This window comes from Rhinoderma darwinii, chromosome 12, assembly GCF_050947455.1.
Source record: "Rhinoderma darwinii isolate aRhiDar2 chromosome 12, aRhiDar2.hap1, whole genome shotgun sequence".
Lineage (NCBI taxonomy): Eukaryota > Metazoa > Chordata > Amphibia > Anura > Rhinodermatidae > Rhinoderma > Rhinoderma darwinii.
In genome coordinates, this window is record NC_134698.1 from 12,160,708 (window position 1) to 12,184,267 (window position 23,560).

The 23,560-nt window shown below is 37.2% G+C and overlaps 1 protein-coding gene across 1 annotated transcript in view; it reads right to left on the minus strand.

Annotated features, from left to right (window-relative positions):
- LOC142665100 (antigen WC1.1-like) overlaps window positions 1–23,560 on the minus strand; it is a 97,463-nt gene that overhangs the window by 67,534 nt on the left and 6,369 nt on the right. Inside the window, exons 5-17 of the mRNA XM_075844646.1 lie at window positions 20,002–20,298; window positions 18,141–18,449; window positions 16,079–16,390; window positions 13,588–13,908; window positions 13,182–13,496; window positions 11,045–11,356; window positions 8,049–8,363; window positions 6,364–6,408; window positions 4,393–4,530; window positions 4,043–4,141; window positions 2,273–2,350; window positions 1,038–1,106; window positions 496–600 (exon numbers count right to left, since the gene is read on the minus strand). Of these exons, the coding sequence (XP_075700761.1) occupies window positions 496–600; window positions 1,038–1,106; window positions 2,273–2,350; window positions 4,043–4,141; window positions 4,393–4,530; window positions 6,364–6,408; window positions 8,049–8,363; window positions 11,045–11,356; window positions 13,182–13,496; window positions 13,588–13,908; window positions 16,079–16,390; window positions 18,141–18,449; window positions 20,002–20,298 (2,715 nt within the window). The remainder of the gene's footprint in view (window positions 1–495; window positions 601–1,037; window positions 1,107–2,272; window positions 2,351–4,042; window positions 4,142–4,392; window positions 4,531–6,363; window positions 6,409–8,048; window positions 8,364–11,044; window positions 11,357–13,181; window positions 13,497–13,587; window positions 13,909–16,078; window positions 16,391–18,140; window positions 18,450–20,001; window positions 20,299–23,560) is intronic.

Genomic DNA, 23,560 nt, shown 5'->3' on the forward strand with positions numbered 1-23,560 from the left:
TATGGAGGGAAAATATCAAATCAAGTTTTAAAGGGTAGTTGTCATTTCCTAAAACTTTTAACATGTCATAGTGACATGTCAGAAGTTTTGATCAGTGGGGTACAGGTGCTGAGACCCCCACAAATCACTGATACAGTGCTCCTTCGGCTGTACAGGGATCACTTTGGCTCTTTTCGGCTCTCCTTTCAGAAAAGACGGAGCTGGCTGAAGATGGTCTTATAGACTTCTAGAGCCTGTCTTCAGCTAAGTCCAAGAAGAGCTGAGGAGAGCCGAAGTGATCCCATTACAGACTATGGGGCATTGCGCTCAACTGAGCGATTCTGCCTCTACGTTTCAGCAATCTGTGGGGGGTCTCAGTTCCCAGACCCCCACCGAACTAAACTTCTGACATGTCACTATGACATGTCAAAAGTTTTATGAAACAACAGTTACTCTTTAAGTAGAAGTTGATTTTAAAAAATCAGCGCTCAAAGACAAATTTGGGTAAATCTTCACCATTCTCCACATCTATAGTTGTTGACTTGTCATTGTTGAGGTACACATGAGAAAATCGAGTGTCATCATAGTCATATTCCGAAGTCTTGTTCTCCAAAGGCAAAACTAAAATGATACAAAATAGATATATTACTAGTCATTTTAGTTGTGTTATAAATATATAGTATCTTAGTAGTTCATAACGAAAACATTATATATACTGACATTGCAGAGACGTGTTTCTCAAAGGTATTTTATAACATTTTTATTGACTCCAAACAAGTATAAACCCACAAATAATTCTTCAATAAAGCTCATTACACTGTTATAAAAGGTAAAAGATAAACTTTTATATAATGAATACAAAATATAAATGTTGCAACAATATAGATAAGTCTAATAAAGTCTAAACACTAAAAAAAAAGTCCAGAATATATAGCAAAATAGGAGAAACCATACACATACCTGAAAAAATTGAACTGCTACCTAAATTAGGTAATTTAACCTTAGATGTTTAACTATGGAAGAAAAAGGTGATCACCTCAAAGATTTAACAAACTTACTTAGTGAAATTTCTGGCTTATTTGTGAGGTCTACATCATCATATGAAGGAATCATGTCATGCTCAGATCCTAGAAATAAAAAGGTTCAACATAGGAAAATTGACTTGAAAGTAGAACAGGCAAGCAGGATCTTATATTCATAGAGTAGATAAATTATTTTTGTTTCAATCCTTTTCATAACTTATACACTGAACATAGAATTCCAAGTTCACAGAATTAACTTACTATAATATATACCTATATATGTACCTATAAGATATAAAATAGTATTTTCTGCTCTTTGGCTATTATAGTCTTTAGATATATGAAAAGCTAATTTGTTCTACAAGTCTGTCTTTGCACTTACTGTGTGCTATATATACACTTACTGTAGATATATATACACTTTTATTGACAAATGTATTGTGACACCTACATATTATACTTACAGGAGCTTTAATGACATCCCATTCTAAATCCATAGGCATTAATATGGAGTTATTTACCCTTTGCAACTAAAACAGCTTCCACTCTTCTGGGGGCTTTCTACAAGATTTTGGAGTGTCTGTGGGATTTGTTGTCCATTCATCCAGAAGAACATTTGTGAGGTCAGACCCTGATGTTGGAAAAGAGAACCTGGCTCACATTCTCCCTTCTAGTTCATTCTAAAGGTGTTGGATGTGGTTGAGGTCAGGACTCTGTGTGGGCCAGTCAATTCCTACAACACCAAACTCACCCAACCAACCATGTTTTTATGAACCTTGTGAATTGGGGCACAGTCATGTTGGAACAGAAATCGTCCTTCCCCAAACTCTTCCAACAAAGTTGATATCTACAGTTGTCCAAAATGTCTTGGTGTGCTGAAGGATTAAGATTTCCCTGCCCTGGAACTAAGTGGCCTAGGTCGACCCCTAAAAAACAACCTCATAGCATTATCCCACCTCCACCAAACTTTACAGTTAGCGCAATGCATTCAGGCAGGTAACGTTCTCCTGGCATTCACCAAACCCAGACTTGTCCATCAGACCGCCAGATAGAGAAGCGTGATTCATCACTCCACAGAACACGTTTCCACTACTCCAGAGTCCAGTGGCGGCGGCTTTACACCACTACATCCAACTCTTGGCATTGTGCTTGGTGACGTAAGGCAGAATAAATTTTACAAACTGACTTGTTACCAACGTTGACGTCCTATTACAAGACCAGGCTGTACAGCTCTCTGCTAAGAACCTTTCCTTACAAAACATAAGCCTTACCTTGGTCAAGCATTACATCACTTCTCTCTTCGGATGTATAGTTTTCCAGATTCTCTTCAAGGTCACTGAGGTTATCAACTACAGAAAACAATGTACAAGTCATTCATCTATAAGGCTTTTGACTTTAATAGAAGTCACCGATTAAATAAGTCTTAAAGAGAAAAATTTCAATTTATTATAAATCTTTAAAGAGCATTTTTATCAGCACTCATACTTCTCATACAATTACCTCATGGATATATTAAAGGTTATTGTCAAGGCTTCGGTTGTCACACTTACTGTATACCTACTTGTAAATCTTTGGACAACAGTCTAAAAGACATCTATAAGAATGTGCAATATCCTGAAGCTTTTTATTAAAAATCTTACCGTTCTATAATGAAGCTTAACTTTATATCACCCACTCGAATTAACATAATTACATAGGTTTAAAAAAAAAGACACAGCTCCATCAAGTTCAACCTTCCTCAATGAATTATAGGTCTTTCATTGCTAGATTAGTTGCAACCCTCAATGCCATTTGTCAGTATATAAACATCTAGCCTTTTCTTAAATGCTGACATAGTATCTGCCATTACTACCTCTCGCTATAGGGCCTTTCATAGTTTTACTACTTTACCTGTAAAGAACCCTTTCCTATATTGATGTCTGAAGCATATTTCTTCTACATAGAATACATTTTCTACTTTGTCATAAACGATAGCAATGGACTCCTTTTTTTCTCTAGTACATATAGAATGAATGTCCCCTAGTCTTTTTGTAAAGTTTCTGGAAAGAAAAGATTATGTGCTAGATCTTTTTTATTGACTACACATGATCTTATATACACGTTAATAAGATCACCTCTTAGGCCCCATGCACACGACCGTGCCCGCAATCACGGCCCGCGATTGCGGGCACGGCCGGCCGCTGACTGACAGCCGCATTTTCGGGCCGTGCTCCCATACAAAGTATGGGAGCACGGCCTGCAAAATGCGAAAGAACGGACATGTTCCATAATTCCCGGAACATTTCCACGGCACTGACACCCTTCCGTAGTGCTACGGAAAGGTGTCAGTGTTCAATGAAAGTGAATGGCTCCGTTTTTGCGGACCGCAGTTGCGGTCCGCAAAAACGGAGGTTTTTTACGGTCGTGTGCATGGGGCCTAAGGCATCTTTTTTCCAAGCGGAACACGCTAACATTTTTCTAACCTTTCATCATAAGAGACACCTCCCATCCCATTTAATAATCTAGTCGCCCCCTTTGTACCCTCTCCAGCTCTCCTATACTCTTTTTTTAGAATGTGGAGCCTAAAACTCAATCCCATATTCAAGATGTGGCCTTACAAGGAATTTATAGAGGGGTAATACTACATTTGAATCACAGGTTTTTATCCCTCTTTTTATACAGCATAAAATCCTATTTGCTTTTGCAGCTGCTGCTTGACATTGAGTGCTGCTGCTCAACTTATTTGTAGCCAGAATACCCAGGTCCTTCTCTTCTTCCGTTATCCCCAGTTTTATTCCATTTAATGTATATGCATTAATACCATTCTTGCCCCCTAGGTGTATTACTTTACATTTATCAACTTTAAAATGATCTGTCTTGTTTTTGCCCATGCTGCCAGCTTATATAATAATAGTTATAGGTAAACATTAAGTATTTGATTTACTCACTAACATGTATGACTCGATTTGACCTTATTGTTCATATTTCTAAAAACAAACTAACATATTGTTCTGAAATGCTGAAAGTAAATTGGTTGAAGTTAGTTGTTATGATTTATTTACCAGATTTCTGGGACAAGTCCTCATTTTTCTCCATCATCCTGAAATCAATATCTTCATACACCGGTTCATGGAAAGAAGTGGAAGGGAAGTTTCTGAGGACTGATTGTAGAGTTTAGTTTTATTTGAAGAAACAGTATAACATTACATCCATAGAGCTCCATACAGATAAATAATGGAATCAATACACAACAAGGCACAATGAATCTATCATGGATATTTCTATGAGGAGGATTGATAGGATATGTTAGTTAGGTATGGTAAGAAGTCTGTATATTAAAATGAGATGCCTGTGCTCAACGTTGCTCATGGAAATTTTCGGATATGAATATGATCATTATTACTATACTCACCTTTTTGATACCACTTGGATTGTCTTATCAAGTATATTATTATAGTAATCGCGATACCAAAAAGGATTAGGAAAATAATGAAGATTATAAGAAACACATTTGAGCTAGTAGAAGAAGATGGCGGTGTTGTACGTCGGGCTATAAAAAAATAGAAACAAAATCAAGAGTAAAATAATAATTATCTATCTATCTATCTATCTATCTATCTATCTATCTATCTATCTATCTATCTATCTATCTATCTATCTATCTATCTATCTATCTATCTATCTATCTATCTATCTATCTATCTATCTATCTCATATCTATCTATCTATCTATCTATCTATCTATCTATCTATCTATCTATCTATCTATCTATCTATCTATCTATCTATCTATTCTATCTATCTATCTATCTATCTATCTATCTATCTATCTATCTATCTATCTATCTATCTATCTATCTATCTATCTATCTATCTATCTATCTATCTATTCTATCTATCTATCTATCTATCTATCTATCTATCTATCTATCTATCTATCTATCTATCTATCTATCTATCTATCTATCTATCTAACTATCTATCTATCTATCTATCTATCTATCTATCTATCTATCTATCTATCTATCTATCTATCTATCTATCTATCTATCTATCTATCTATCTGTCTGTCTGTCTGTCTGTCTGTCTGTCTATCTCATCTATCTATCTATCTATCTATCTATCTATCTATCTATCTATCTATCTATCTATCTATCTATCTATCTATCTATCTATCTATCTATTTATCTATCATCTATCTATCTATCTATCTATCTATCTATCTATCTATCTATCTATCTATCTATCTATCTATCTATCTATCTATCTATCTATCTATCTAATCTATTCTATCTATCTAATCTATTCTATCTATCTATCTATCTATCTATCTATCTATCTATCTATCTATCTATCTATCTATCTATCTATCTGTCTGTCTGTCTGTCTGTCTGTCTGTCTGTCTGTCTGTCTATCTATCTATCTATCTATCTATCTATCTATCTATCTATCTATCTCATATCTATCTATCTATCTATCTATCTATCTATCTATCTATCTATCTATCTATCTATCTATCTATCTATCTATCTATTCTATCTATCTATCTATCTATCTATCTATCTATCTATCTATCTATCTATCTATCTATCTATCTATCTATCTATCTATCTATCTATCTCATATCTATCTATCTATCTATCTATCTATCTATCTATCTATCTATCTATCTATCTATCTATCTATCTATCTATCTATCTATCTATCTATCTATCTATCTATCTGTCTGTGAGTCTGTCTGTCTGTCTATCTAATATCTATATCATATTTATTTATCTATCTATCATCTGCAGTACAAGAGTAATAATGATATTTTGATGTCACTGTGACCCGATAAAGAAGAAAATGTTCACTCATCCCACCATCACCTTCATGATATTTTCTCCATTGACCTAGAACGAGTAGATGAAATGTAAGAAAGGAACATTTCTTCATGTCTTCTGGAGTGTGGACTTTAAATATTTTGCTGTAGTATCAAGCATTTGTCTTTGTAAATTTAAACGGTCCAATATAGTGATTATGATTATTTATGAAAAAAGGTTTACATGTTATACGTTAAAAACATATATGTTTTTTAACATGGCAGTCTGAGGCCGACAGATGGCAGCTAGATAGCATCCATAGCAGGCATTCAGAAAAAAAACAAAATGTTAAAATATTTTAGAAAAATTTACTTGGGAGACCATAGGCGACGGGTATCTGACAGAAAGTTATCCGTCAGAGGCATCTGTCGGATGTATACATTTTCTTACATGTTTGCTTAACATCTTGTGCCATTTATCTCCTGATATGTCGGGTTCAGAGATAGGTTAAGTAAAAACACATTCGTATTAAATTTTTGTGTCAGTTGTTTCTTTATTTCCATTTCATCCAAATATTTTACCTATCGTTGTGGTCAACACAGTAGCAGCAAAATTGTCCTCTGGACCTATGAATGATAAATTTAAAAGCTAATATTACAATAAGCACTTCTATACTTCTCATTCAGCAGTCTTACGTGTCATTAAGTCACATTATGTATTTGGATACTATTTCATATTTTTGGGTAAAATGAAAAATAAATTCTGAGTACATTTTCCTAATTAGTAAAATGAAGCTACTAGGGTCATTTTTCATACCAAGGTCATTAATTATTTTATTCTAAATATATATTTTCAAGGTATTCTGTACACTATAGTTCCTTGACATGACAATTATCAATACAACAACAACTACTGCTGCATGTTACTGGGCTGACCAGCAGAAGTTGTGAAAACAATGCCCCCTTTTCTGACATCACTTAGTGCTCTGCAGCAAGTGGCTGAAGCTGCACCACACAGGCTTTCTACCAGTCCCCTAAATTACACATAGTATTGTAAGCAAGGCTGGGTTCACACGACCTATTTTCAGACGTAAACGAGCCGTATTATGCCTCGTTTTACGTCTGAAAATAGGGCTACAATACATCGGCAAACATCTGCCCTTTCATTTGAATGGGTTTGCCGACGTACTTCTGTCAAACGACGACGCGTAAATTGACTGCCTCGGCAAAGAAGTGCAGGACACTTCTTTGCAACGTAATTTGAGCTGTTCTTCATTGAACTCAATGAAGAGCAGCTCAAGATTTACGAGCGTCACAGACGCCTCACATAATACGAGGAGGAGCATTTACGTGTGAAACGAGGCAGCTGTTTTCTCTTGAAAACAGTCTGTCTTTTCACACGTAAATGCCTGCTATCGTGTGCACATACCCTAATGAGATACAGAAGATACCATCTAAAAGATAGCAGAGAGATCTCATTATTTACAGCATTATATGTAGCATATATATATATATATATATATATATATATATATATATATATATATATATATATATAGAGCCAATAGCTGCAGAGCAATGAGTGATGTCTCAGAGGGGGTATTGTTTTGGCAACTTCTCCCTTACTGCACAGTAATATGCAGCGATAGTTTTTATTTACTGTAGTGTTAATGACCTATAATGTTGATTGGCGGCTGGCTGCTATGTACCTGCATATGTCAATCACCATGAGGAGGGCAGGGAAAGGTGTGGGGTGCACTCTCCCCACAAATACATCAGACTTATAACTATGAGTCTGGTGTTTCCTTTGATTTCTCCTATCAGCCAACCGGCACAATATTTTATAGGAGAAATGACCTGTCCCTGTTGTTTGCTGCCCTTACCTAGGGCGGCATATTGAGGTACCAAATCCAATTTTACAATCCTTGTATGTTAGGATACTATTGTAGTAATTAGGAAAATTTGATTAGAAGTTTGGTTAGACCAATTTATAACCAATAACTGGTGGGTGATTTTTTTCTTAATAAATAATTTGATTTAACCTAATATCTTTATAGCTAGTCCAATTATATAATCCAAATGTTCTTATGGATTTAGAATTTTGAACAATTTTGCCTTTCGCTCATTCTTTCCAATATACAGTACATTGTAGAAAAGAGTGACACTACATGCTGCAAAGACTGTATGGGCTAATATAATAAAGGTAAATCAAAGCTGTTAGATAAACAAGGTTAATTATATTATAATTTTAGAAGAAATGACTATACCAAGACATATGACTCCTGCATCTTCCTTATGGAGACAGTCACTTTTATTCCAGCGTTTAGACCAGCAATCCTGCAGAGCTCGCTCATATCCTTTGCATTGTACCTCACTCAGCCAAATGGGACCGGTTCCTTTTCCAAACATGGCTTCTGTAGTGGCGTTCATAGCAGAGCCACATCCTATCTGTCTGCAGACGACTTCTGCATCATTGATATCCCATTCATCATCACACACTGCTCCCCACCGTCCCTGGAAAAACACTTCCACTCTGCCGAAGCAGTTGTTTCCTCCTCCAGTAAGACGAATCCTGTCATCGTCTAGTATAGCAAATAATGAAAATAAATTACTGTAATCAAGGTAAGCAAATATTATATATATATATATATATATATATATATATACACATATATATATATATATATATATATATACACGTATATATACATATATATGTATATATATATATATATATATATATATATATACATACACACACATATATATATATATATATATATATATATGTATATGTATATATATACACACACGTCGTGTATATATATATATATATATATATATATATATATATATATATATATATATATATATGAATATATACATGGGACTTATATATATACGTATGCAGCAGGATGCGTGTCGCAAGCATTTACGCAGCAGCATGCATGTCACAAGCATTATAGATGAAAATTCACATGGAAGACTGGAAGACTATGGTTTTCACTAAAGTTTCCCATTAGTACTTCTGAAATGCTTACAGTGTACAATATAGTGCAACACAGTCTATGTATTGATGTCAAAATTATATGATAGTTGTTAAAGCTATTTTTCCGTTTTCATGTGTCAACCAATAGCAAATTTAAAGAAATAGTTAAAATGAACTTTGATTTTGGTAAATTATTTTATGACTTTGTATGCTTTTATACTTCAATAAATTATAAGCAACCTATACTGGTTAGATTATCATAGTGCTCTAGGTAAAAAAAAAAAAAAAAAAACTTTCATTGATATGATATATTGATACTGGTATGGTAAGACTAAGCAATTAATTGAACATGATCTGTAGTGAATTTACACTCTACTGAAACGGTATTGATCAGCTTGTATGGTTTTAATGATTTATCAGTCAAATATTTGTACTTGCCTAAACAAGGCTGGGATGTTGGGCAGCTCTTAACTGATGGTCTGTTTCCCACACCTAAATATCATAGACATGATCAAATGTTTTCAGTTAGAAGAAGCATATCTTTAATAAGAAATGTAGAAAACAGAAAATTAACCACTAGAACACTTTTAATAGATCAAAAGAAGCTAGAAAACAAACAAAGAAGCAAACAAAACACATGAGTTGTCATTATTTTACACAAAAAAGAACAAATACTTTGCTGAATATGGTGTAAAAGTTGTGGCATATGTCTAGGATATCTCATCACTTACTGACCACCATCCAACTGCCTGTATTTACGCTGATCCTGACATTGAAGAAGCATCTACACCGACTGATGTCCTGTTTTACCATTTTAAGGACTTTTTATAGTTTGCCAGTAAACACCTTGTTATAAATTTGGAGAGGATGTTTGTCCAGTACTACTGTAGGCTTCACTACAGCCTGTTTAGAGATTATTCCATCACAGTTTGAACTTTGACAAAGATGAACATTAAAGGGGTTTTCCCATGAGAGACATTTATGACATATCCACAGGATATACCATAAATGTCAGATAGATGTTGTCCCACCTCTTGGACCTGCACCTATCTCTAGAACCTCATTCTACTGCTCTGTGTTGATTTCCGACCATGAATTACGGAAACAGCATAGCTCGCTGAGCTACGCTGTTTCCGTAAGTCCCATAGAACTGAAACGTAGTTACGGATACAGCATAGCCTGCATGCTACGCTGCTTCTGTTACTGCCATTTACTACTATGGGAGTTCCGGAAACAGCATAGCTCAGCGAGCTATGCTGTTTCCGTAATTCACGGTCGGAAATCAAACGCTTCAGCCGCAACAGAGAGCAGTAGAACGCGGTTTAGGGGGCACAGTTCTAGGGATAGATGCCGGTCCCAGAGGTGGGACCCGCATCTATCTAACATTTATGGCATATCCTGTAAATATGTCATAAATGTCTGTGATGGAAAAACCTCTTTAACACACCTCAACCCCCCCCCTTCCACAGATGTTTTTGCCGTTTAATAATATGCTACAAAATGTTATAATGGAACCCCACATAAATAGTCTAGCCACCTTTAGGGGCCACTAGCAAGACAGTTTTCTTCCTTATAGAAGAGAGCTAGTTTGCAAATATTAGCAGGGAGGGGGAGATATGTTTTGCATTTAGGATTAAAAATTGTAAATTGGGCCAGTTTCTCATAGCAATAAATCAGATTATTTATGTAACTTCCAACATTGCCCAAAATAAAGAAATTTTGTTGGCAAGTGGCAAGTCTTTCTAAGGGCCTGTTCACATCAGCATTCGCTTTCCGTTCCGGGGTTCCGTTGGAGGTTTCTGTCGGGTGAACCCCGCAACGGAAAGTCAAACTGAAACCACAGCTTCCGTTTCAGTCACCATTGATATCAATGGTGACGGAAACATTGTTAATGGTTTCCGTTCGTCACCATTGCGGCAGGTTTCCGTTTTTCCAATGGAATCAATAGTGCAGTCGACTTTCAGTTTGACTTTCCATTGCAGCGTTCACCCGACGGAAACCTCCGACGAAGCCCCGGAACGGAAAGCCAACGCTGATGTGAACAGGCCCTAAGAAAGAAAATTAATACAATCAAGGGAGTATTTACTAAAAGTGTCCGAAAAAAAGTTACAAAGACATAGAATTCTAGATGGTTCAAAATGTAGTAAAATGAAGAGAATACCTGTTGGGTGGCAGAATTGCATGATCAAGTCTTGTCAAATATACAACAGATTAAAAACAAAAGAAAAGTGATACAGTATTTTAGAGATATAATAATAAACAGTAGATACTCACATATTATATTTGCGAGTTCTCTAGAACTACAGGATTTTATATTCCATGGAGATGATAGACACTCCCATAACAATTTTCTATGCTTGGTGCAGTTAATATGATCCACCCAGAAGGGCTGTTTCCCGGCACCATATCTGTTTATATCTGTCTCCAGATATCCTTTTAATCCACAGTTCAGCTGATTGCAGATAATAGAGAGTGACAAGTCCGGCATAACATTATTACACACTGAGCCCCAAATTCCATTATAATAAACTTCCAGTCGTCCTTCACATTCCTGTGACCCACCAACCAAGCGAATATCCAAAAATTCTGCAAGAAAATGTATGTTTGTTTATACATAGCATGACATGTTAACGAAACCCTTGACAGGCTGCAACGCACATCATAACCACTGGGTGGCCATACATGGACACATATAGCATATACATCTAGTGACAGAATATCACGAAATTGTGTTGTTGTTTTTTTCAAAGCTGGTCATCTCGTGCTACACATCTCAGCATATGTTAAAATAAGAGGCAAGGTAAGGAAGGACATATCTGTAGTTTGGTTTAAAAAAATGTTACAAGAATAATAACTAATAAAAACATTAGATATTGGCCCAAATTTACTAAGATTCATACACCATTCTGAGTCTGAAGACCACTGGTGTAAGATGCCACAAATTTATCTAGCGGAGCAAGTATCTTGGGGAGTTCATGTGCCATGCGTCAATTATAGTAAATTTGTCGGGCCGTGGGTGGCCCTGGACCCTGCCAATAAAGCCCTAACCCCTTCTTTCGAAAGTCGCTAGAGCAGTGAAAAGCAAGAAAAAGTCGCAAATATGGCATGTACCATAATGTATAACTTTTTAATGCCCGAAAACTGTTCTTAAATTCTGCCCAATGCCTTCTCTTTCTTTATTCATTTACAAACTCTTATCGGATTTCCCTACAGAATCTCACTGCAATGTCAGACCACTATTGGATATGTTATCAGTCCAAAGGCATCTACCACCATCTATGGTGGTCCTGCCTAGCACAGACCACCATGTTGGTCATCAACTGTGCATGCAATACCGCCATAATTTTCACACCTAAACCTTCCTATATCAGACTGTATCTGCTTCAATAAACTCCAACACTGGACCCATGCCTTCACTACAGGCTACCCATTCAATTGGGTTAACTCTAACCTACAAACTATTCTATTATGGCTTGATTTAGAACTAAAAACCCTGAAAAATACTTTTGTATTTAGCATCCATGGTTAATTTTTCAGTACATAATAACTCTTTATACAATAGCTTTTTGGGTTAACTTCATCCATCCCATATACAAAGATCCTGTATTTCATTCCTCTTAGAACTCGCCAACCCTCTTCAGAACATGACTACATTTTCTTTTTAGATTGATACTTTGTTATCATTTGACCTTATTGTGCCCATATTTTTCTGTTTACTATTTTCTCCCTGTTATTTACTATCACTTAAGAAGTTTACCTTTTTCCCAAGGCATCGGGCCACATTTATCACTGCATTTGTAAATTTTCTCTGCTACACATTCTTTTACTGAATAAAGAGTCATCATACACCCCCTTAATGAGATGTTTATTTTAGTAAATAATTGTATTCCCCATAACATAACTATTCTGAAGCATCTTCTCTTCGAACTCTATGTTGGCCTGAGGAAAAAGCTAGTTCAGCGTTGAAACGCGTAGCCCTATTATCATTAAATATTCCCTACTTCACCTACTGTCCTTTGGTTCTATGTGTATTAGCGCCGTGTATGGTTCAAATTTTGCTAAATATTGTTCTTCTCGTTCCTCTGTTAATCCACCTAGAAATGTATGAATAAATTGACAACTTTGTGCTACTACTTGGGGGTGTGTCCCTACACAGACTGACACTATCCAATCAGTGCTGTCAATTTTAAACTGTGTAGGGGCATGCCCCTTTGACTAGGTGAATGGTAACACCCAGTTGTCCATTTATTAATGAATTTACAGGATGAATATCAGAGGAACGGCACAAACTAGAGTTCTAAGAAAAGATGCTCCAGAATTGTTACTTCATGGGGAATTCAAGTATTTACTCAAATAGACATGTCAGAAGAGGTTACCGATCCTCTTTAAGGAACAGAGTAAACTCTCTTACCTGAACATATTACACCTGCATCTTCTTTATGGCCACAGTCATGGTCACCAAATTCCTTTGAAGGACAGTTCCAGATGTGCGTTTCATTTCCTCCACATTCTACATCATCCAGCCAGATGTCCCCAGTTCCTCTTCCGTAATAGGCTTCAGTTGTAGCTTTTATAGCATAGCCACAATCCAGCTGCTTACAAACCACATCAGCATCTTCTTTATCCCAGAAGTCATCACAGATCGTCCCCCATCTTCCATTATGATAGACCTCCACTCTGCCAGCACATCGGGCAGTGCCATTTACCAGTCGTAGACGTTTACTTTCTGCATTAAAGGAAACAAATAATATACAATACATATATAATATATTTAATATAATATAATCTCTAGTCATGCTATATATAAACTACTATACCTGAGCAGATGATTTCTATCTCTTTTTCCTGATCAGTCCATGTTATTATATCGGATGGTTCAGTAACAGAACAATCTTTTAGTTGGGTCTCATTTCCTTGACAATATCCACTAAGATACACATGACTATTGATTGTTGTTGGTGCTGTGATTCTAAATGTATCAACTGCATGACCACAATGTAATTCTCTGCACACAACGTTACTCTCATTACTGCCCCATTGGTCACTGAAAGCTCTGCTCCATGTATTATTAGTGAGAATATCCAGTCTTCCGGCACAATGATCCTCTCCACCCATCAGCCTCACCGTCTCTTCCTTCCCTGTCATTATATAATGTTGTTATTGTACATATTTCATTCTAAATGTTTCCTAGAATCGGGTCTAGAGAGTTCACAAGTGACTATGTGACTATAGTTTGAACATTTTTAGTTCTTCTTTTCTACAGACATAGCCAGATATATAGGCCCACATTTATTATGTAGTTTCCGCCAGTTTTAGGCATAAAGGGCACCACTAAAATGTGGTAAAATTTGTGACTTTTCTCATTACTCGCTAAATTCGACAAGCGATGAGAAAAGTTGAAGTGTTCTAAAAAGGAAACATTGTTTAGTCCACATTTATTATGTGCAATGGGAGAAAATGCCACAAATATTGGCCCAAATCCATGCCTGCTCAAAACTCACTGACTATGCAGACATATGCATCACCATAGCAACAGACAACAAACATACCCCGTGTAGTCTGATTCTGCAGTCATACTCCCTTCCATTTGCCACTGACCTTTTCCTAATCAACATTTTATAGTTTAGTGAGAAATAGGTAACAGATAAAAGTGATTATGACTACAGGATCATAATATACAAAGATGTTTGTTGTCTTTTACCATGAAGATATAAAGTTCTACATAGCAGCTGCAAACACAAAACGGTAGAAATTTTGTAGTGAAAAATATTCACAAAGTTACTCATTTTCCATTTTAGAGGTATAATGAGAGAGTTATGTAGGCAATGGGGTGATGGTAATGGCACTACTGACGTGGGGAATAGTTATTCCACCCACAGTTGGTCAGTATTTCAGCTGTTACATAGTTACATAGTTGATAAGGTTGAAAAAAGAAACAGGTCCATCAAGTCCAACCTATAATCCTATGGAGTTAATCCAGAGGAAGGCAAAACCCTCATGAGTTTGATTGAATTGCCTCATTAGGTGAAAAATTCCTCCCCCACTCCAAACATGGCAATCAGAATAAATCCCTGGATCAAAGTTCCATCTCCAGAATCTAGTACTCATAACCTGAAGGCCATGAAGGCCCTACTTGAACTTGTTCAAAGAATCAACCATCACAATATCCTGTGGCAGAGAGTTTCATAGTCTCACTACTCTTAAAGTAAAGAATCCCCATCTGTGGTCATGGTAAAACCTTTTTACCCCTAGACATAGATGATGCCTCCTTGTCATGGTTACAGGCCTAGATATAAAAAGATCATTAGAAAGATCTCTGTATTATCCAATTATATATATATTAAATGTTATGTTACAATCTCTGGAGGTACTCACTTCCCTTTCTCAGGCCAGTCCCACACGTGCACCATTCAATGGGCACCTCCTGCAATCCCCCTTCAACAGCACAGCCAACTCTACTCAGGCCTCCTTTTATCCGGTAGCTTGTACCCTGCCCGGCACTCCACCACCTCTCTGAAGCAATTGCTCTACTAGGACCCGCAGCTCTCTCTCAGCTGCCTCTACTTCTGGCTGCTCGTCACACACACACTGCCTGTCAACTCTTAATGCTATCAGCCCTCAATCTGCATCACCATTGGCTCAATTGTGCCGAAACACATCTATAAATAGACGAAGCTCCTCCCATACATGTGGAGCTGTGCAGCGTTCAGCTACAGTGCTCACATATATCTCTGACATATGATACCCCCACTGAGCCCCTATTGCAAAAACAGCAAACATATTCGACAACAGTGCCAACAACAAAATGTCCATTGACCTGAGCACACCCAACAGATGCATTGAAACATTAATAAAAAATAAATAAATACATTTAGGTCAGGTTCACAAAGAGTTTTTATTGCGTTTTGAAATGTCAAAAACTGAACTAAAAACTATATCAAAACGGCATGTGTGATCCTGGCCTTAATGAAGTCGACAACTCAAGACCTTAGAGGCGTCATCTTATAAAACAGCTGCCTCAAATGTACTTATCCTCCTATATGGTTGTACATCTAGACCTTTCTCTTCTTCTTTTTTTTTATCCTAGTTAGATCTTCTCTGAAGACAGAAGTGGAAACTTGTGTCAAATCAATAGACTAATGTGGGCTTCAAAAAAGGCAGAGACTTGCCAGAGAAATGCCTGAGCACTACATACCTTATAGCCCCAAAAAGTATGATTTTCTTTCTTTATTGAATAGAATAACTGGTTTTAGCTGTGCCAGCATCGAAATATATGTAATATATAGACCAATATTATATGACTCTTACCTGTGCATATAACACTAGCAGTATCCCAGGATGGACACTCATTTCCAAGTGCAGTTATGTCACATTCTGCCAAGTGGTTTTCTGTACCTGTACAATCAAATTTGTATGTGGTAGTAGCATTGTATTTCCTAAAATGATCTCCACCCAGGACGGAGTCAAAAACTCCACATTTCATTTGCCTACAGAGAACATTAGCGGCTTGAAGACTCCAATGAGAGCGGCACACTGCCATCCATTGTCCTTCATATAATACCTGGACTCTACCGGAACAGTTCTGACCACCGTTCACAAGTCTGTAGCTATTAAATAAACCTAAAAACCATCAAGAGAATGAAAACAGGACATGAAAAACATATAATTGTCGAGTAAATCAATCAACAGGTATTATAAATGTGTGTGCATTGTACAGTATTCATGAAAACTACAGCGTCCTACAATCTGCCTCTATCAATAAGATATAATAAGAATACTAAAGCTAGACATACGATCTAAGTGGATAACAATTTTATACAGAATATATGAACAACCTTTGCACTTTAAGAACAGATTTACTGTGGATATGATGGGGAAGGTTAGAGGTTATACTTAACCCCTTTTTGGCATCTGCAATAGTTTTTATGGTGCTGGAAGCAAGTTGTTTTCTACTAGTGCCATAAATGTATGATTGAGTGATATGGCAGACCACTAGCTTCCCAAGGCTACCGCCAAGATCATAGACGATGTCAATCCTGGCTAGGTAACCCTTCAGATGCCATGGTAAAAAAGCAAGGGTGCTCAATTTGATGCCTAATCATTGTCCCATGGTTTAATCATGGGAGATGGCTGGTATATATGGAATTTAGCAGTGGAGGACCTATGTTTTTTACAGGTAACAGTGCATTAGAATACAGAGGTATTCCAATATCCTGTATTAAAGGAATATTCCCAAAATCATAAATTTTCACCTATCCACAGAATAGGCGATCATCTTATGATCGCCAGTGGTTCTATTGCTGGGACCCCCATCAATCATGAGAACGGGTGTCCCAAACCCCCCCCAGACCCTCCTCACTGCACTCACAGCAGTGAGGAGGAGCCTGAGTGGAGCAGCGGTTAAGCATGTGCCGGCCGCTCCATTCACTGTCTATGAGAATGACAGGAACATCCGAGCACTGTACTCGGCTGTTTCTCACATTCCCATAGACATTTAATAGAGTGGTAGTGCGTACGCTTGACTGCTGTGTCATTCAAGCAGACAGGAGCATCTGGTGGTTCCAGTGATTATATAATTACCACCTATCCAGTGAATAGGTGATAATTTATCATTCTGGGAATACCCCTTTAAACCTTAAAAATAAAACTCATAAGTTAAAAGAAAATAAATGTAAAAAAAAGTCAATTTAAAATACATGCTATATATGGTATAATGTCTTGGAAAAGCATATGACATGACAGCCACTGAATGACAATCCTGAAATAAAAGTATAACAAGTTACCTAAAAGAAAGCTTATAGCAGAAGTTAAACATAAGGAACATAGGACTTCATCTTAAAGGAACATTTTTAGTAATGAAATAAATAAATTATGGTTATGAAATGAATGACATTCAAGTTAACCCCAACAAATAGGGGAAGGTGAAACTTGAGATGTCCAAACCATTAGCCATCTTACAAAGACGTCGTCGCTGCCCAGGTGACCCATGGGGACCACAAGTCAACACACTTCTCATGTGAGTACAATTGCTAACTGGATAATTCCCAGAGGCCAAGGATTTGCTTCATTTTTCTCAATCCCCATAGGACGTCCGGTGGATCTTTACTGAGCCATCGAAGTAGAAATAGGATCTTATACTTTTTTCTTTTTGATTAAACATTGAGAAAGACTCATGAACTCTTTAGTCTCAGTAGATATTACATAGTGACTGCTCTAGTAATTAGTATGAAAACTGGAGTATTATTTTGCAAGTTTTTGTTTTTAATAAAAACATGATAAAAATATGTAATTTTCTGATTATACATTCGCTTTAAACAATATTTTCCAACATGATTCACAATGACGTCATAGCATGAAGTATATTACAGACCTTTGCATTGGATAGAGGGAGGACTTTGTTTGGTGCAGTTTCCTTCTACTCCAGGCACTCTTAAACAGTCAAATAGCCTGGACTCATTACCAACACACTGGATTGTTTCTGTCCATATTGGTCCAGGTCTTCTTGCATAGTTCACAAATGATGGTACTGCAGCTCCACATTGCAGTTCTTTACATAGTACATTGGCTGCTCTAAGCTCTGGATCAATATCACAAACAGATCCCCAAGTGTCACCATGAAGTGCTTCCAAATGTCCCGAACAAGCACTTGACCCATCAGCCAGTCTGTATTCTCTGTGACCTGAGGATAAATCTTAACTCACTGAACACATTACTTTACATATTAAACATGATGACTGGGATCTCTTGAAATATGAATTTAATAAACACTTGTCCCTTTCCCCATTCCTGTCTGAGTATAAAACATGAGTCATCAATCATATGTAGTGAGGCAGACTTGATATATGTAATGTTTCTTATAATTTTGGTGAGGAGCAGTTTTCTGTGAGCTAGTGGGTGGAGCCTAAATGCTATCATGTCTTCTATACAGTGCACACAAAGAAGTGGTGAATCTTGCTCTCCTATCTCTATCTATCACATATATAGAAGCAGCAGCATGGAGGAGATTATACAGCAGCAATGAGCAGCTGAGAATCCAGCTATGGGGTGGCATATAAATCTTACCAGCAGTCTGTGTCTTTCTTACTCTGCTTCTACTTCCTCATCCTGCTCCCCCTCCTCTCTCCATAGACTTGTATGCAGTGTGTGTGTGTGTGTGTGTGTTGCTGACTCACTTTCTCTGCTCCCTTCTCTTTCTCCCCTTTCCTCCCTATAGACTTGTATGCAGCATACCTGTGTCTTTCTCATTCTGCTACTGCTTCCCCGTCATGTTCCCCCTCCCCTATCTGTAGACTCGTATGGGCTGCGACTGTGTCTCTTTCTCTCGCTCTGCTTCCTCCGCCTGCTCTCCCTCCCCTCTCCATAGACTTGTATAGGCAAGCAGTGAAGAGTCACACCCCCACCTTCTGCAGCCCATTGATTCTGTTTGGTAACTAGGGACGGATATTGCTTGACAACAGGGGTTGAACAGCAGATTACAGGAGGGGAGACACCTAGTGGCAGTCATTTCACACAGAATTTGCAAGGATAAACAACTAAATTTTAACAATAAGTACATTACAAAGTTGATATATATGAGGTATACTATTAGATTAGAATAAGTTGTTTGAAAAGTTAGTGTCCATTTAATGACCACCTACATTTGTCCTTCTGCACTTCGGTAACCATAATTTTTTTTATCCTTTCATTGACGTAGCTGTATGAGGCCTTGTTTTATGTGGGAGAATGGGAGAGCATGGGGCTTTCCTGATGTACACGCTAAATATAGGGCAAAAACATGGTGTGCACTAGGCCTTAGTCTCTGCTTACATCAGACTTTTAGCATGTTTTATAACACATTAAAGTTAGATGATAAAACCCTTATGATTGTAACGTGCTTGTTGGCATTTTCACAATGTACGATGTGTACCTTTAGAATATATAGGTGTATGGTGGTAAAATATTTTATTTTTATTTCATAATTTGAGTTTTATTTCTATATGTAAAAAGTGTGAAAATTGTCTAACGAAAAATGGTTAATTCTAAAATATTTTTGCTCTGTAAATGATTGAATGGGATTAATAAATCGACATAAAACATCTTTGTATGAAGTTGCTGCACATCTGATATTTAGTGTTATTCCCTCACTAGTTGCCGGAGCAGTTACTGTACATGTTGTGAGGTATTATGCCGTATCCCCTTCAGTGTGTGATGTGTGGAGATGAATAATAGCAACAGAAAGTGATTTCTCTTACCTGAACATTTCACTTCTATTAGATATGCATTATAAAAATAACCATATGGATAGTATGCACATTGTGACAAGGACGACTCCTCTCCTGTACAGAATACCTCCAAAGCCTTCCTGTCAGCAATCACAAATATTTCCTCATCGGTAATATCATCTAAATTTGTGGTGACACAGCCCAGCTGTCTACAAACCACAAGAGCAACATTTTGTTCAATGCGTGAGCCATATACTCCAATCCATTCTCCTTCAAATTGTATTTCCACAAGCCCTTCACATTCAGTGACTCCACGAGAAAGTCTCACTAGAAATTAATACAGAAATGCATGAATATAAGAAAAATAATAATATTAATATAAATGGCAGGCCAACTTTGGCTTTAAGGGTATGTGCACACACACTAATTACGTCCGTAATTGACGGACGTATTTCGGCCGCAAGTCCCGGACCGACACACTGCAGGGAGCCGGGCTCCTAGCATCATACTTATGTACGATGCTAGGAGTCCTGCCTCTCTGCAGGACAACTGTCCCGTACTGTAATCGTGTTTTCAGTACGGGACAGTAGTTCCACGGAGAGGCAGGGACTCCTAGCATCGTACATAAGTATGATGCTAGGAGCCCGGCTCCCTGCACTGAGTTCGGTCCACTACTTGCGGCCGAAATACGTCCGTCAATTACGGACGTAATTAGTGTGTGTGCACATACCCTTAAGGTGCAGTTCAGGATTAGAAAAACATAACTGTTATATTCAAAAACAGTGCCACATCTGTCCATGTGTTGTGTCTGGTATTGTAGCTCAGCTCCAATAAAGTGAAAAAGATTGAGCTGTAATACCACACATAAACCATGGACAGGTGTGGTGCTGTTTTTGGAAAACTTATACTTACCCAGAATTCCCTGCTTCTTCTCCAGTCCAACCCATGTGACTGCTGCAGCCAATCCCAGGCTGCAGCGGTCACATGGCTTTCAACGTCATCTCTGGAGGCCAGACTATGCACAGAAGAGAGGGAGGGTGTGGGTAAGTATAAACATGTTTTTTTGTTTTTTTTCTGCGCTGCTTTCCGCAGCAAAAAAATTCCACCCGAAGAAGCGCACCAAAATGTGGTGTGGTTTTTCGGACGACATTCCCTGCGGGGTTAGGGGCGGATACGCTGTGCAACTTGACACAGCGTATCCACCCTGAAGACGCTGTGTATTTTCCTACCCTAAGGCTTGAATCAGACATGCAGTTTTTGTGGCGGTTTTATGAGTCATGTTAGAGGGAGATTGATGCGGTTCCTGGTAACCATGAAGGATCCACCTGTTATCGATCACATCTAAGTTATCAGCTTAGATGTGATTGGTAACAACTCGATCCTGCGTGTCCAAGACACGCAGGACCCCCTGTCTCTGAACCGTCAGTCCCGCTGACCTGACAGATATAGATTTCAGCACGATACACCTGCTCTGTATACAGAATGCAAAGCAGCTGTATCTCAAAAAGTAAAAATAATTTTTAATAAAAGATATTTATAAAGTTGCTCAAAACACACTGATAGACATTTATTAAATTTAAAAAAAATACACGATTTCAATCGTGTGCATGGTCTTTAAGTAGTAAAACATTAAAAAAAGATATCATTTTGGGACCACTGTAATCATATTGATCCACAAAATAAAGTTAACATGATGGTTTTATCGCACGGTAAACACTGTAAAAATGAAACACCCCCCCCCCCCACAAAAAAAATTAAAAAATGAAGGAAAAAATTAAGAAACTACCATTTTTTTCCCCTTCCTCCCCACATAGATTTTTTTCCAGTATCCCAGCACATTATATGGTATACTAATTGGTATAATAATTGGTGCGGTGAAAAACGACTGCAATAATCAAGCCTCGTAAGGTATATTGAGGAAAACTTTAAAAACGTATGGCTTTCGGTATGCGGGGAGTAAAAAAAAAAAAATGAAATACCGTAAAATACTAAGGGTTTAAAGTTCCTGCAATTGAGCAGAAACAAGTTGGGGGCTGGCTGACAGAGACAGCCAGATACCCTGATGGGAAGACAGAAATGGTTAATTACAGCTTTTGTGTCCTTTTTTTACAGGCTATACTGTGTTTCATTGAGTACTCTGTGCCAAATAGAGGCAATGACGTTGCCTCTTTTTTTACCTGGCGATTGTGTGATCACCTGGTGACCCCTGTATAGCAGAGCTGCTGAGTCTTGGTAGACCCACATCAGCTCTGCCTTGGACTCATTTCACACTAGTTGGCTGTGTTACCCTGTATCTGTGACTCCTATGCGTCTAAAAATATTATATTGTTTGAATGTCTCTCTTAGATCTTCTATGACTTCTTTGGGGACATACTGTATTATATATATATATATATATATATATATATATATATATATATATAAATATATGTATTCAAAACCCAAATCATACTACAGCCCACCCCTCTCACCAAAGACTATAAATATATGTACTAAAAATATAGCAACCTATTTTAACTCTATATTTTAGTTTGAATTTGCAAAATTAAAAACTAAAGAAGTATAACTAAACAAAATATATGCGTATGTTTTTTACTTGTTGTACAATTTACCAGAAGAAGCCAGAATTAGGGAAACTCGAGTTGGGCAGGATTATAATGGTTGTTTTTAGATTTACAGTTTATGTTTGTAACTTTGTGAGTATAATTAAAATCTTTCAAAGGTTGTGGAGCTTTTCTATGTCTGCAAACTGAGCTCAATTGATGAGTGAAAGCTCATGAAACAACTAGGTTGCAACTTTAGCCATTACCATAGCAATGTGGGACGGGAATAATATCCTGTAAAAACCCTATGAAGTTCCTACTCCTCGAATGAACGCAAGTTGAAAAGTAAATTTTACACTTATATTTTGACCTCTGAAGAAACGAATAGAGAAAAAAAATATTTAGTGTCACAGAAAAACCCAAAATTCTAAAATATTTTTTTCACTCTAAAACCACTGTGAATAAAACATTTTGGAAAAGTGTCTAGTCACTTAGGACAAAGCCCTCTGGCTGTTCTGCGGGTCAATACTAGAGTCATCTGTAGTAGGCTTTCAGATCTGCTTTGAAAAACGCTGCAGTCCGTCTTGGTTACAGTAAATAGTTATCTACCGCTTTCTACCCCATCACCGTTACTGGTCTTTGCAGTTTGGAGGAACGGGGGGTTGGAACCCCCATTCTCAAGATCGGTGGGCCCCCCAGCGATCAGAAAATGATAACCTATCGTGACTTAAAAAATACCCCTTTAATAATATACTTGGTTTCTCACTATAACCTGGTTATTATATATCCATGTAGACACATTTTTTTTAGCAGAAAATCTTTATTTAAAACAACAAATACTTTATGCTGTCAGTCTGTCTAAATATTTTTGGGGTTTTCTTGAAGATTTCAATATCCTACTAACTTTATTTTAACTTTTAATTTCATATAAAGTAATAAAAAGTAGAGAAGACAGAATTTTGTTTTTGTAATTTTTAATCAGTACGAATAGACTAAATCCAGTAATCCAATAAATATATCTCCCTCTAACTACGTACCATAATTAA